This window comes from Sturnira hondurensis, unplaced genomic scaffold (assembly GCF_014824575.4).
Source record: "Sturnira hondurensis isolate 20B ecotype Veracruz unplaced genomic scaffold, ASM1482457v3 Scaffold0019835, whole genome shotgun sequence".
Classification (NCBI taxonomy): Eukaryota; Metazoa; Chordata; class Mammalia; order Chiroptera; family Phyllostomidae; genus Sturnira; species Sturnira hondurensis.
This window is the reverse complement of record NW_028092466.1, coordinates 1,239,007-1,253,795: the sequence shown is the minus strand read 5'-3', so window position 1 is coordinate 1,253,795 and position 14,789 is coordinate 1,239,007. Positions and strand designations below refer to the sequence as shown.

The 14,789-nt window shown below is 44.2% G+C and overlaps 1 protein-coding gene across 6 annotated transcripts in view; it reads left to right on the top strand.

Moving 5' to 3' along the window:
- DNAH9 (dynein axonemal heavy chain 9) overlaps positions 1 to 14,789 on the top strand; it is a 393,611-nt gene that overhangs the window by 269,892 nt on the left and 108,930 nt on the right. For all 6 annotated transcript variants that reach the window (XM_037028297.1, XM_037028295.1, XM_037028294.1 and 3 more), the window contains one exon: positions 10,062 to 10,322. In XM_037028297.1, coding sequence (XP_036884192.1) covers positions 10,062 to 10,322 — 261 coding nt within the window. The remainder of the gene's footprint in view (positions 1 to 10,061; positions 10,323 to 14,789) is intronic.

The following is a 14,789-nucleotide window of genomic DNA, read 5'->3' as shown; positions in this document are numbered from 1 at the left end:
TTTATCTCCCTAACTGTATTCTGGCAGCACTCCACACCAGTACTACCCAATAGAACTATCCTGTAAGTCATGTATGCAAATTTAAATTTTCTAGTATCTGTATCAAATAATGTAAAATGAGCCCTGGCTGGTATGGCTCAGTTGGTTGGAGCATCGTACCATAAACTGAAAGGTTGCTGGTTCAATTCCCAGTTAGGCATATACCTAGGGTGCATATTTGGTTCCTGGTCACGGCACATATAGGAGGCAATCAAAGGATATTTCTCTCTTCTTCCCTCCATTCATCTCTCTCTAAAATCAATAAATATATCCTTGGGTGAAGATTTTTTTTAAATGTAAAGTAAAACAAGTGAATTTTATTTTAATAGAATAATGTGATTATCTATCATTTTACAACATTCTTTAATAATATATTTTATTTAACCCCAAATATCCAAAATCTTTTAACATATAATCATTCTAAATAAGTTATTAATGAATTACTTTCCCTTTTTTCTACGTAATTTCAAAAGTTAGTGTATATGATGATACTTACAGCACATCTTAACTGGGACAAGGCACATTTTAAGTGCTCATTAACCACAAGTGGCTAGTGAACACCAACTTAGATGGCACACCACTAGACCAACCTCTGTTCTGCTCTTAGATTGACCTTTGCTCAAGCCATTAGTCTGAGTATTCTCTCTTGTAGGTCTTAATGATGTAGATATTACAGTTCAGATTCTCTGATCCTTTTTAGAACTTTTAAAATTGTATCCTTGCATATTGCCCCACTATTTTCTTCCTACATTCTACCACATTGTACCTGAGCTACAGGAGTACTATTTGTAGTCTACACAGTGTTCCATGAGTAGTTCACATCACTGTGTCTTTCCATGGGCCCAAGCCTCGTCAGTTTGGCACTGTTGAGACTGAAACAGTCTGCTATCCCACTGCCCAAAGCCCTTGCTGAGTTCTGAATAGTGAGTTCTGAGTTCTGAATACCACACACCATTAGTTCTGAGTTCTGAATACCACACACCATTCCCTTCTCTGTGGTTCCATCCTTGAATTATGTTTCTTTTCTTGCATGCATTATGCTGTACTGTTATCAGTCCTTTGGGGGCAGAAACCAAGACTCATTGGCACATACAAGGTATTCTATAAATGCACAGATGGGTATATGATAGATGGATAGGCAAATACCATGAACAAGTTCTGAATCACCTATAAGCTCAGAGTGGGGATGAATGATGGATCTTGGCAATGCTGTGTATATGGTATATATTTCATACTTACTGATAATTATAATGTTGATTCTTCTTATATAAATGGGATCTAGGGTTTCTAACTCTGATATAAATGCTTCATCTGAGATTGTACTTTTGGAAGAAGAAACAAAACATATCATCCTAGAGAGACTTCCGCCAAGATGGAGGCATAGGTGGAAACACTGTGCCTTCTCCCACAACCAAGTTTGAATACAACAAAGGTTTGGAGAACAAAGACACAGCCAAAGAACAGAAAATTGAATTATATGGAAGTCCGACAACAACTAACCGTTCAACCGGGATGGTAAGAGGGGCAGAGCCAGCAGCGGAACAGGGTCGGACAGAACAGATCTCCCAACCTAGGCATGCAAGTGGCCTGGACCCAGTCAGGGTGTGGGGCAGACTGACCGTGGTCGCACATTCGCACACAGTGAGACGGACCATGCAGGCCCCAGGGGGCAAGGGCTGACTGCGGTGGCACACTCGCGTGTAGTGGGGTGAAACTTGTAGGCCCAGGTGATGGTGGCAGCTATGGCACCGGTGGGGGCCACGGCAGCAGGCGGCAGATGGGACGCCATTGTTCCTCTCTGACCCCGCCCCCACGTACAACGTCACAACCCAGCGACTTAGTTGCCCTGCTCTAGTGAACACCTAGGGCTCCGATCCTGCTATGGAACAGGCACGAACAGCCCAAAAGATGGCGCAAGAAGAACTCAAAGACCCAGAGCCGCTAACTCTCAGCGACCAAGAGATTGCCAGCCTCTCAGAAGCACAATTCAAGGCACTGTTTATCAGTATGCTCACAGAACTGGTTGATTATAGTCACAAATTAGAGGAACATATGAAGGCTAAACTAATTGAAATGAAGGGAGATGTCCAGGAAACCAATAGTGATGGAAAGGAAACTGGGACTCAAATGAATGGAATGGACCAGAAGGAAGAACGAAGCATCCCACCAGAAAGGAATGAAGAAATGAGAATTCAAAAAAACTGAGGAGAGGCTTAGGAACCTCCAGGACATCTTTAAACATTCCAACATCCGGATTATACGGGTACCAGAAGGGGGAAAGAAGCAGCCACAAGTGGAAAACGTATTTGAACAAATAATAAAGGAGAACTTCCCCAGTCTGGCAAAGGACATAGACTTCCAGGAAATCCAGGCAGCTCAGAGAGTCCCAAAGAATTTGGACCCAAGAAGGAACACACCAAGGCACATCACAATTACATTAGCCAAGACTAAAATGAAGGAGAGAATCCTAGAAGCAGCAAGAGATAAGGGGACAGTCACCTACAAAGGAGTTCCCATCAGAGTGTCAGTGGATTTCTCAAAAGAGACCTTACAGGCAAGAAGGGGCTGGAAAGAAGTATTCCAAGTCATGAAATCCAAAGACCTACAGCCAAGATTGCTTTATCCAGCAAAACTTCCATTTAGAATGGAAGGACAGATAAAGTGCTTCTCAGATAAGGTCAAGTTCAAGGAGTTCATTATCACCAAGCCCTTATTATATGAAATGCTAAAGGGACTTATATAAGAAAAAGAAGATGAAAAATATTAGCAGTGAAAGGACAGCAAACTCACAGTTATTGACAACCACACCTAAAACAAAATCAAACCAAGAGGACAGCTAGATCAGGAGTGGAACCATAGAAATGAAGAACACATGGAGGGTTAGCAACAGGGGAGAGGGAGGAGGAGAAGGGGGGAGAAGGTACAGAAAATAGCATAGAGGGTTGGTAGAAAATAGATAGGGGGGAGGGCAAGAATAGTGGGGGAAATATAGAATCTAAAGAACTTGAGACATGTGGTTATAAACTAAGGGGGGGAAGGTGGGGGAAGGAGGGTGCAGGTGGAGGGGAATGAAGGAGGGGAATAGAACAACTGTAATGGTATAATCAATAAAATATATTTAAAAACATATCATCATAAACTGATAAAAAGATATCAGCTCAAATTATATTGTATCAGTCAGTATCCTCCTACTCAATTATGACTGTTTTTGGTGTTCATAATCTAGTGGGAGTAGACTTAATTAATCTCATAGCTCTAGCTGAGATAGACTCTAAATGTATTTGGCAATAATAGTTGTATTAGAAGTAGTAATAATAATGGTAATGATTACAATAATAATTACATACTAATCTATAGTTTCTAAACTTTAGATATAATTTCATGCTTAGCCTCAGCTGGTCAGAAATGTAACTTTATTTTTCTATAACTAAATTTAGCTCTGGATCCATCTTTGTCGTTTAAGAGGAGAAACCTCTCAATATTGCATTTCAGGCTGACTTGGTGATTTCAGGTTAAAAACTCGGTCTTTGGAGGGCAGCCACTCAGAGTTCTAACTCTACCCTTGGCTGTTTTCCTCTGCAGGGTCTTTTCCTCCCCCTTTCTGTGTCAGGCTCCTGGAGGCAGCTGATGAAACACTGTGGTGTGGCTCTCCACTTCCCATCAGCTCTGATGATGAATGGCTGGTCCCTCTGGGTTTTCACTTGGCATCTCTCTCTGCTTCAGCTTCAGCTGAAATCTTCATAGTTGATATAACTTGCTTTCTCTGTCTTGACACAGTCAGAGCCCCCAACCCTGACTTGGGTCTCAATTCATCTCTCACTGATATCCTCAGAACCTTCTCTCATCCTTGATTCTCTATTCAACCTGGGCATATTCGTGAGGAAGTGGAGCTGTTGGAATGAAGAAATATTCACAAAAGGCCTACAGCTACTACCTGTAGGATTTAATCCACAAGTCTGTCAATTTGAGAACATTTAAATTCAGTTTATCTATGGTTTCAAATGATCTCAGGCCACCTAATTTACCTGAAGTTGACAGCTAATAATTTACAATGATGTATTCTTCAGGACTCTTGTTGCAAGTAAAAAAAAAAAAAACTAAGTTAAATTTACTTAGCAAACAGGAAAAAAATGAAAAGCAGGAAATGACAGGAGGGGAAAGAAGGGCAGGAAGGAGAGGGAAGGGGATGCGAGGAGAAGAGAGCAGAGGAAAGGAGTAGAGAGAGAGAAAACTTTTAGATCACATGATATATTTATTAGGGCACTTTTGATGGCAGCTAACTAAAATCCAGCCAAAGCTTGTTTAGGCAAAACTGACAGTAACCAGAAGGGAGAGGGGAGAGGGATAATAGAAGATAATAGGGGAAGGGCCATCAAGGAACACATATAATGGATACATAGACAAAGCCAAAGGGAGTAGGTTCAAGGTTGGGAAGTGGGGATGGATGAGGAAGCAGGATGTGGTGAGATGAAAATGGAGACATTTTCTATACTTGAACAGCACTAAGAAAAATAAAAAAGACATGCATTGATTTGTATAACTGAGAAGTATGGAATAGAGCTTAATTTGGACAAGGCTAGAACTGGATACTCAGTGGTTGTCCCTCTTCAGGCAGACAACTCCCATGGCTTGTATTATGTCTGCTTTGTAGCCCAGTATAAAAAGAAAGGCCTTTGCCTGGTATTTTCAGCCAGGTTCCTGGGTTAATGATCAGCAGTTCCAATTGGCCTCTTTGGATCTTTGGTTTACCCATGGTTGAACCAATCTCTGTGACTTGAATGCTTTCATTGGCCATCCCAGGATCAAATGACACCCTCTTAAGTCAATCCCACCCAGACTGTAGGATTTTGGGAAGGGGGAGTTCTCCAAAGGAAAATCAAACCATGTTATCAGAACAGGAATGAAAAATTTTTATTGGACAGGTGAGTATAGCAAGTATCTAGTATAGATGGAAACAACTATTTCTAAGAGGAAAACATGCTTGAAGTCTAAGTTCATATCAGCAAGTGTTGGGTAACTATATGAACTCAGAGCTCAGAAAAAAGATACCTCTAGGCCTCCAACCCCTAGGAGAATGTTTACTACTGTTGATTATCCTGGGTTCCCTTTCCTTTGTTTAGAGTTCTGAGGAGAAGGTCCTGGGAAGCTGGACCTCTATTTTTGGCATAACATACCTGATCCTTGAAGAAGGGAGGGTCTCCAACTATGATCTTGTTATCACCCACTCAGACAACACTGTCACAAGCATACGTTCGTGATATAGTCTTCCCTATAAGTCAGCAGGCAACTGCTTAGCTTGCTGCCTGCTGAGCAGCCTGGCTCCAAGGAATAGATGAGAGTCACACCCAGTAACTATGCTACTCACTCAGCTTTTATTGAATGCAGTTTCACTCAAAGTAGAACATCAGCATACATTAATATCCTACTCAGCACTCTACCAATCTAAGAGAAATATCACACACACACACACAGCAATCAGTGGGAACCCCAGTCCCAGAGTCTCAGTCTGCATGTCCAGGAGACAGCACAGTGGGCAAGGAAGTTGTCAGCATCTTGCAAGGGAGGATCTCCAGAGCCACATGGGCAGGGTAGGCAAAGTCCTCAGTCCAGCAGGGCAGAGCCTCCAGCAGCCAATGCTAAGGGAGATCAGTGTGATGTGGAGCAGCACTCTGCTGTGTGGGGCTTGGCTGTCACAGCAGTGGTTGGAACCTGCCTCAGATATACCTTGAAAGTGGTGTACTCCACCCTTCTGGGTATTTTCAATAAATGTCTTGGCACCCTTGATGTCAAGTGTGGCATTTTCCCAGGAGCCTATGAGTGGCACATGGCTGTTCTGCTTGGCACCCCTGATGGCAGGTGTGGCAATTCCCCATGAGCCTATCCATGGGTGGTTCTGTTACCGAACAAGGGTCCGAGGGGGGGGCAATACTTGGCCCACCGAGGGATGCCAAAAACTGCTTCAGAAAACAGGGGCCCCTCCCAAGGACGGTATACTAATATCTATTGGGCTCTTCTGTCCATCGCCAATTGGAAACACATCTCTCAATGCCAGAGATTTGTGAAAAGGAAACAAAATGTTTATTTAATGCTATTCAGGCCTAATGCCTTCCTTAAAATATTAAAGTCTTTAAGGGTATACACCTACACACACACACACACACACACACACACACACACACACACGTTGCATTCACCAACCGCGAGAACAAATGTCGGAGACTTTCAGGGTTCCAAAGATGTTACTTTATTGGCCAAGTTTAACCTGCGCAGGGGCGACCTCTCCAAAGTGTCCGGAGACACAGTGCCCGCAAGGGCTGCAAATGAGAGTCGCGCCAAATGCTTACAGGCTTAGGGTTTTAAGGAGGCGCGCAAGCAAGCTGGATACAGAAGCAGATGTGGCGGTTAGCGGTTGGCTCAGGGGCACAATAGGGTTACTGATCATTGGTGAGTTAACTCGTGCACTGGCTCGTGCTCCTTTACTTGATTGGTCAGTTGAGCTCATGCACAGGCTCGTGCTCCTTTACTTGATTGGTCAGTTGAGCTCATGCACAGGGGCAAAATTTCCCTCCCTAGTGACTGTCCAGATGGCTATCTGCCTGACTAACCTTTGCTCTTAACCCGCATCCTGGAACACACCCTGCTCTTTGGGCGTGTCCCGGAGCCTCTTTGCGTTAGTTAGTAAAACACCTTTTGCTTCCTTACAGCTATGTTCTGGCTAGTTCCCCTTGCCCTCAACAACACACACACACACAGCGCTCCCTTCTCCCACTGTCCCAACTCTGGGTACCGTAAATCAGGAAAAGAGCACACGTCCGTTTTTCAGGTAGCTGGCGCGTGAGCTGTGTCGCTTGTCTAGGCAGGATCTCCAATTAATCCAAAGTCATGCAACACCTTCCACTGGCAAGAGTTCTTTGTACCAAGTTCCAGTCAAAGTCTCTCCTGCTTTCCAGGCCACTCGGCCAAAGGGAGCGCCCCAAAGCCACGTGGGCCTCTTCTTCCAAAGCCACACTCCACCAAAAGCACGTCTTTTTTCTTCACCTGGCCACAGGGATCTCCATTCTGGCAAAGCTTCGTAGTCTTCCCTTTCACCTGGCCAAGAGGGGGTCTGCACTCTGCTGAAACCGTGTGGTTCTCTCTCCTAATGGCTACAGGGGTCTACATCTTTCCAAAATGGTGTGGCTTTCTTCCTCACCTGGCCAAGAGGGGGTCCTCACTCTGCTAAAGCCACATGGCTCTCACACAGACACTGTCTCAGAGAAGCAGCCCCAGTTCCAGCGTGGGTAGCCGCCACTCCCTTCTCCCTGGCCCATAACTTGGCCACAGCTATTTAACATATCTATGAAACCAGTTAAAGGTTATAGATATGTTAAATAACCATTCCAGAAGTTAGCTGCAAAACTGTTGCTATGCAAAACAGCTCTCAATGGCCCTGCTAGTTCTGGACACCATTCCAAATCTTTTCTGGCCCCCGCCTTGGCTGCACCCTGTATCAGTTCCACTCTGTAGATACGGTTGTTATGATCATGTGTACAGATATCTTGAGCGCGTCTCCTTGCCAGATGTGTCTAGCATGACTTAGGTAGTTTTCCTCTTGAACCAAAGTGTCATGACTGACTGGCAGCCGTCTTGGTTGACATGAGTAACTCCACTTGGTTTTATACATTTATGCTATTTTGATTGAACCAAGGCCATTTTATTGGCTCTGCTCTCCACAAACATCCCCCACTTGCTGCACATAGTATTCATAGAGCTGGCAGGTCTGAGGGAAAGTGTCTCTTCTGTCTCTGTGGCCCTCTTGCTACCCAGGTGTGGGAGTGTCTAAATAACAAGAGATCCAGAGGAGGGCTCAAATGCTCTGAATAAGGGAGAAAGAAAAAACTTTGAAGTTACCTATTTTAATGTCCTGATCTGTTGCAGAAGAGCCATGAAATGCAACTAGGTTACACCCTCTCTGCAGCCTTGTGGGGAATGGCCTCGTTCGAACTGGAGGGACCCTCATGTCACTTGGTGCCACAGCTTAAGAGCTATAAAACTCCCATTCACAGTGCAGGTCATTATTTACCTTGGGCCTGAGGTCATAAGCCATATCTGCAATCAATAAAACAAACAAAGAAAAAAACACTGCTTCAATTTTCTCAAGTCTCCCAAGATTTAAAAAGGAACGAAAAGTTACTGGTGTGTTTGTTGAGTGGAGTGATTATATGGTTCAATCATTTTGATTTACAATTGCATCTTTGTCCTTGTCGAAATAACTCTCTGCCACTGAACAAGGGGAGATGGAAACATATTAACCTTCCAACATGGGGATATAAGACGTGTTCTAGGGAGCAGGCCTCCATCTGAGGTTAATGCAAAGGCTCCAGTTTTCATGAATACACAAAATTAAAGGGCATTCTTTTTATTCTGCTTTCTTTTCTTTTGATCTGCCATAAAGAAGGAATTATCAGTGGCTTCTAAGACTCTGCTTTATACTTCCCCTTATGTATTTTGCATCATAAAGCATTTAAATCTGTTTGACGTATTCCAGGAGCACTGAAGTAATCTCTGGTTGTTGCATGAAATAGACTGCAGAAAAATGAGAGACGAGAGGCCATTCTGGAATGTAAAGTTTATGGGCCATATTGCAAATACAAATGGCTTTTTTACTTTCCAGAAATAAACAGACCTGAGTCTTCTTTTTCATGTGAAATGCCCTTGACTCTAGGCCAGTGAGTCTCAAACCACCATGAGCCTCTGAATCACCCAGAGGGCCTATGAAAACACAGGTTGCCAGGCCCCACCTCCAGCCTTCCTGATTCAGTAGGTCTGGAGTGGGCCAGGGAATTTGCATTTCTAACCAGTACACACACAATGCCGATGCTGGTGGTCTGGGGACCACACTCTGAGAACCACCACATTCCCCTGAACTGAACCTACACAGGAAGCCATCCCTCTCTGTCCAGCTGATCAGAGAAATAGACAGTTCCCTAGATATGCCCACTCCTTCATTACTGCCCCCAAAATGGATATAAATAGGAAGGCTAGATGGGGAACCTGGCTGATCAGGACTACTGAGATTCTTGCTGCCCTGTTTCAACTAGGTCAGCCTGGATCATAGGAATAAATGAAGACCAAGCAAAGGAGAAAAAGCAAAAGCTCTTTGTTCAGAGCTGATTCTATCAAGAGAGTCGGCCACCTGCACTTGCATTTTGGCTGAGGCACAAAGGCAGGAGGAAGAGGAGGAGGAGCGCTTTCTAGTGGGAAGAGGAAAGGCCTGAGCCATGCCCTGAGGGAGGCTTCTGGCCTGGGGAAGATGTAGGGGGGCTGACTAAAAATGGGGTGCCCTGTGTGATCAGTCAGGGGTGCATGTTTGACTCCTTCTGGTTGGTCCTAAATTGAAAACAGATAACAATTAAGGAAGTTGTCAGTGATAAATCAAGTCTTGGCCATTTGGGCTCAGTTGTTACAGAGGGTGTTGTTTCTCCTTTTGGATTGTTACCCAGACAGTAATCTGCCTTTTACAAGTTCGACTGACAGCAGGCTGGTATCCTGAACTGTTTAGTGTAAGTAGTGGGTTGGTTTCTTGGGCAGGTAGCTACGGTTGTGGGTCAGAGTTCTACTTGATATATGGTCTGGCCACTGTCCATTCATGTATTCAATATCTCAGGATACACAATAGATTGCTTGCTAAATTCTTATTATACTCCATTATGGCCAATTTCAATTAAACAGTGATATCTTTATTAAGGACTTACTATTTGAAAAGTATTATGTTTGGCACATGAATTTTTATAAGACACAGGCACCAAGGTCAGTGAGAAGCTGCCTGAGTCATTTGGGCATCAAGGAGAAAGTCAGGTGAGAGCATGTGTTGCTTAGAATCTTTCACCTGGCAGACTGTAGCAGGAGAGTCCAGAGTTCCTCTCCTTTCCCAGGCCAGGGAGCTCTGTCCCAGCTAAGAGCTCTGCTCTGCAGGGTCAGATCCCCAGGGCCATTTCTGAAGTCCGTCCATTCCCAATAAGCTCAGTGTGTCTCTGCTGCAGGTGGATGACCTGAAAGCCAAGCTGGCCATCCAGGAGGTGGAGCTGAAGCAGAAGAATGAAGATGCAGACAAGCTGATTCAGGAAGTGGGCATAGAGACTGACAAGGTGAGCAGAGAGAAGGCCCTGGCAGACAAGGAGGAGCAGAAGGTGGCTCTCATCATGCTGGAAGTGGAGCAGAAGCAGAAGGACTGTGAAGAAGACCTGGCCAAAGCAGAGCCAGCACTCACGGCAGCCCAGGCTGCTCTCAACACTCTCAATAAGGTAGGAGGTCTGTGGGCCTGCTCACCCTCAGGGGCAGGGGCAGAGTCCTCCTCTGACCCACACCTGGCTTCATATCCTGGCATTTCAAACAGACAAGGGCAAAGTTGGGAGATCTTTGGGGGGAATCCAGCTGTCACTAGATTATTCATTAAGCAAACAAGCATTTATTTAAATGGACTATATGTTAGGTTCCACAAGCTACCAATGAAATCCCAGAGATGTGAGTCTTAGAACCAATCAGGATAGGAGGAGCAACTGGTCCAGAGCCCAGAGACAAGAACTGATTTGCCTGGAGTCACAAACCTCAATATTAGATCCAGACCTTCGAATCTAAGACCAGAGATCTTCCAGCCGCTTAACCCAGTATGTGCTATAGGATACACAAGACTTCTAAGGCCTTATGAAAATGTTTAAAGCATGAGAGTAAGATAAGGTGCCATCTCCACAATATTAAAGAAAGTCTACAAAGTCAAAATTAGCAAGTATTCCCTTGTCAACAACATACAACTAGGTATCAACTAACTTTAACTCATATGCATAGCCATTTGGTAGAAGAGGCGTGACTCTTGAGGTGTATTCATAAGGCAGTTTTATTTTGGATCCTTTGAAATGTATTGCCTGTATTGGGGGAACATGTGGTTAGCTACTTCCTTTTATCATTTCTCACAATTAAGCTTCTTTCCCCCTTGGATAACCATGGCAGAGGGGCAAAGGGAGCCAAAATAAAAAAGGCAGATAGGCTCATATCATTGGGAGTTGGCACCAGAGTTGGCATCTGGAGTCAAACATGCTCAGTTGGGATGTCTTTCTCCTGCAGGTTGCTTTCTCCTTCTTATCCTGAGAGTCTAGCAGTTCACTTGACCCTTCACATGACTGTGTGGTCAAAGTCTAAGACAGTTCTGCCAGGTGTGCCATGCACACATCTTGCCTTGGTTCATGGGAGACAGCTGTGCCTTCCTCCTCTAATCACACTCTGAGGGCACTGGCCCCTCGTGCAGCTTACTATCTCTATTCCATTGTCCAGAGTCAAGCCAACTATTTGTGCACCCTAGATTTCTGGGGAGTCCATTAGATGCCAGGCCACTGTGTTGCTCAGACTGTGGGGAAAACACTTAAGCTTTCCAAGTGGTCTTCTTTTTTTTTTTTAAATGACGAGTGTCTTTTTTTTTTTAAGATTTTCTTTATTTATCTTTAGAGGGGAAGGGAAGGAGAGAAATATCAATGTATGGTTGCCTCTTGTGAGTCCCCTGCTGGGAACTGGCCTACAACCCAGGCATGTGCCCTGACTGGGAATCGAACCACGATCGTGTGGTTCGCAGGCCCGCGCTCAATCCACTGAGCCACACCAGCCAGGGCGCAAGTGGTCTTCTTAAAGCACCCCACTCTAGACCTGAGGTGAAAGGAAGGGGCAGATGCCCTGAATATTCCCTTAAAGGCAAAATGGGTGGGACTCACCAATTCTCACCAAAAAACTCCCTTATTCTTAAAATTCCTGACTCTGTTGTACCCTCAGTGTGAGTGAAGGGTTAAAGAGTCAAAATAAAAGTTCTCTGAAACCTTCTTTGATTAGTTCTGCACAGCCTCCCCTCACTTTGGAAGGTAGTATCTATTGCCTTAGGGTCTCAGGAAATCTGAGACTAAACATGACACATTGTAAAATCCTGTTGAGTATAGTTATACATAAACTGTACTTAATTTGAAACATGAGTGCATTTTAGTATTTCTATGTAGGGTGGGGCTTTCTTAAAGTAAGGGTATGTAGGGGCCCATAAAAGCCTTAAGTTGGCCTCTACCCTACTTCAACAGAAAACACAGGATTTCTCCACCAGGAACTTCTGGGCGTCATTGGGTAGACCAGGGAATGGAGTAGTAGGCCAATTATGCTACCACTTCTCAGCCAGAAACTTTCAATACAGCCAGGCCAGGCTTCTCCTTGACCCTCGACTATGACACTCATATCAGGCTCTAGGCTTTCGAGGAGGCTCTGGTACTCTTCCTGTCCCTGGCACTTAGGGCTCCCTCCTTCTTTCATCTCATTCTGAATCTGATTTACAGTTCAAAATCAAACTCATTCTGGTTTTAGAGCACTAAAGATGGACTACTTCACTGATGCACTCTCATGTAGTGTGGACCAGTCAGAGCATAAGCCCTTTTGATACTGGGACCATATGTTCTAAAATAAGCTGAGTTTAACTACTAGCTGAACTATTTGCTGTGTGTGGCCCTGGGAATGACTCCATCTTCTCTGAGCCTCCATTTCATTCTCTGTAAAGTGGAGGTGATAGTAATATGGTTCCCTACAGGTGTTATGAGGATTAACTGAGATAACATGTGAAGAGTAGCTGAGAGATAGAGGCCGCTCAGTAAATATTTGTTGTGGATGATGTCATAAGCAGCATTAGCTTTGCTGTTTCCACAAAACTGGAAACAAAGGGAATGCCCATAAACACTGTTGGTTCATTTTCTGGCTGGTTAGTTAGTTGACTGATTATTGGTATAAGTAAACGTAAGTGTCTACTGTGTGCCAGGTCATGTGATGGGTACTGTCTTCTAATCAGCTGTGTAACCTGGTACAAGTCACTGAAGTCCTTGATCCCTCTGTTTCTTCTCTTAACCACAGAAAAAGGGGCAAATAGGAATTAATGGGCTCTTCTCTCACATTCCCATCCAATCTATTAGCAAATTCTACCAATTCTACCTCCAAAATAGACCCAGAATTCAAATGATCTATCCTACTGCTACCAGTCTGATCCGTTCCACCATCACCTCTCCCCTGGACTGGGGCAGTGGCCTCTCCGTGGGCCTCCCTGCTACACCCCTATTACAGCGATGGCTTGGCCCACCACAGCGGTCTGCGTGATCTTTAAAAGAGAGCAGTTTGACCATGTCATCCCTGTGTTCAGAATCTTCCACTGGCTTCCCATCATATTCAGAATAAAATTTAAGGTTATCACCATGGCGTTCAGGGGCCCTAGGGATTTTGCTTGGTCCGCCACTTTGACTGCATCAGTTCCAACACTTCCTCTTATCACTGGACTTCACCCACACTGGCCTTGGGCTGTGTCTCACACACTCCCAGCACACCCGCACCTCGGGGCCTTTGTGCAAGAAATTGACTCTATGGAATGCTCTTCTCCCAAGTATCCCCTTGGGTCCCTCCTCTTCTTTCTGGCATTTGCCTAAAAGATACCTTGTCTGAAAACAAGTAATAAAGGTATTTATTAATTTCAGAAAAAATTTAAGGCACACAAGAAGAAAATGTAACACAAGGTAAACAATATTAATCATCATAATCATGTACATACTGAATGTTACTTTAACTAAAAAATATGTATGTAAACATAATGGGGAGAGGACCATCAGCAGGGAAAGAAATTCAGTAAAAATAGCTAAATATTCACCCTCCACCATAGGAACTCACTTGATAGCATATAAAATGGAAAAAGCATACAACATAAGTATGTCCTTTGTGGACAAGGGGTGAAATGTAGAAGTAATGATGGAAGGAATTCTAAGTAGTGGCTTTGGGAAAGCTGGAGTTAGAGTACAGTGGGCATGTGTTCTGTTTCAAACCTGTAGCTGCATTAGAGTTTGTAAACCCAGTGCATGTATTACATTAACAACAATAAAACTGTTTAATAGTCAATGGCTAGAGAGCCAGAGGAGAGCACAGCTACCTACCTGGGCAGGTAGAACTAGGGAAGAGAAAGCCCTTCCTGGACTAAAGGGTGATCATTTTACTTGACAGAGAAGGAAGTAGAAAAGACCACCCAGCGAGGAGTCATGTTGCAAAGACATGGGCACATAAAAGGGTGTGGTGTGTCTGAGCCACGGGGGACACAATGGGCACCCCAGAAGTGATGTGGAGATGAGTCTCCACAGGTGGGCTGAAAAAGATCACTAACTGCCCCACACATCACTGAGAAGCTCAACTGTGGGCCAGAGTTTACAATCCATAGGTTTGCAACCCATGTTTTAAATTGAGGTATAATTGACATATAATATAATATTAGTTTCGGCTGTACAACATAATAATTCAATATTTGTATATATTACATAATAATCACTGTGGTAAGGCTAGCTAACCCATCCACCACACGTTTTCTTTTCTTGCAATAAGAAGTTTTAAGATCTGCTCTCTTAGCAATTTTCAAAATACAAACATTGTAGTACTGTTAACTGTAGTCATCATGCTGCAAATTACATCCCCAAGACTGATATTATAACTGCAAGTTTATGCCTTCTGAACCCTTCGCCCATTTTGCCCACTCCCCACCTCCTCCCGATGGAGTGGTACCAGTGGTACCACTGGTAATAAGGGGACTGTTACTTCATGAACCCAAGGACCTCTAGGTACCCTCAAACCCTCTGCATTCACAGGACTCTGGTAGTTCAAGAACCCCTTCCCTGCCCTGGCTGCTGTGGCTCAGTGGACTCAGTGCCCATTCTGCAAACCAGAGGGTCACA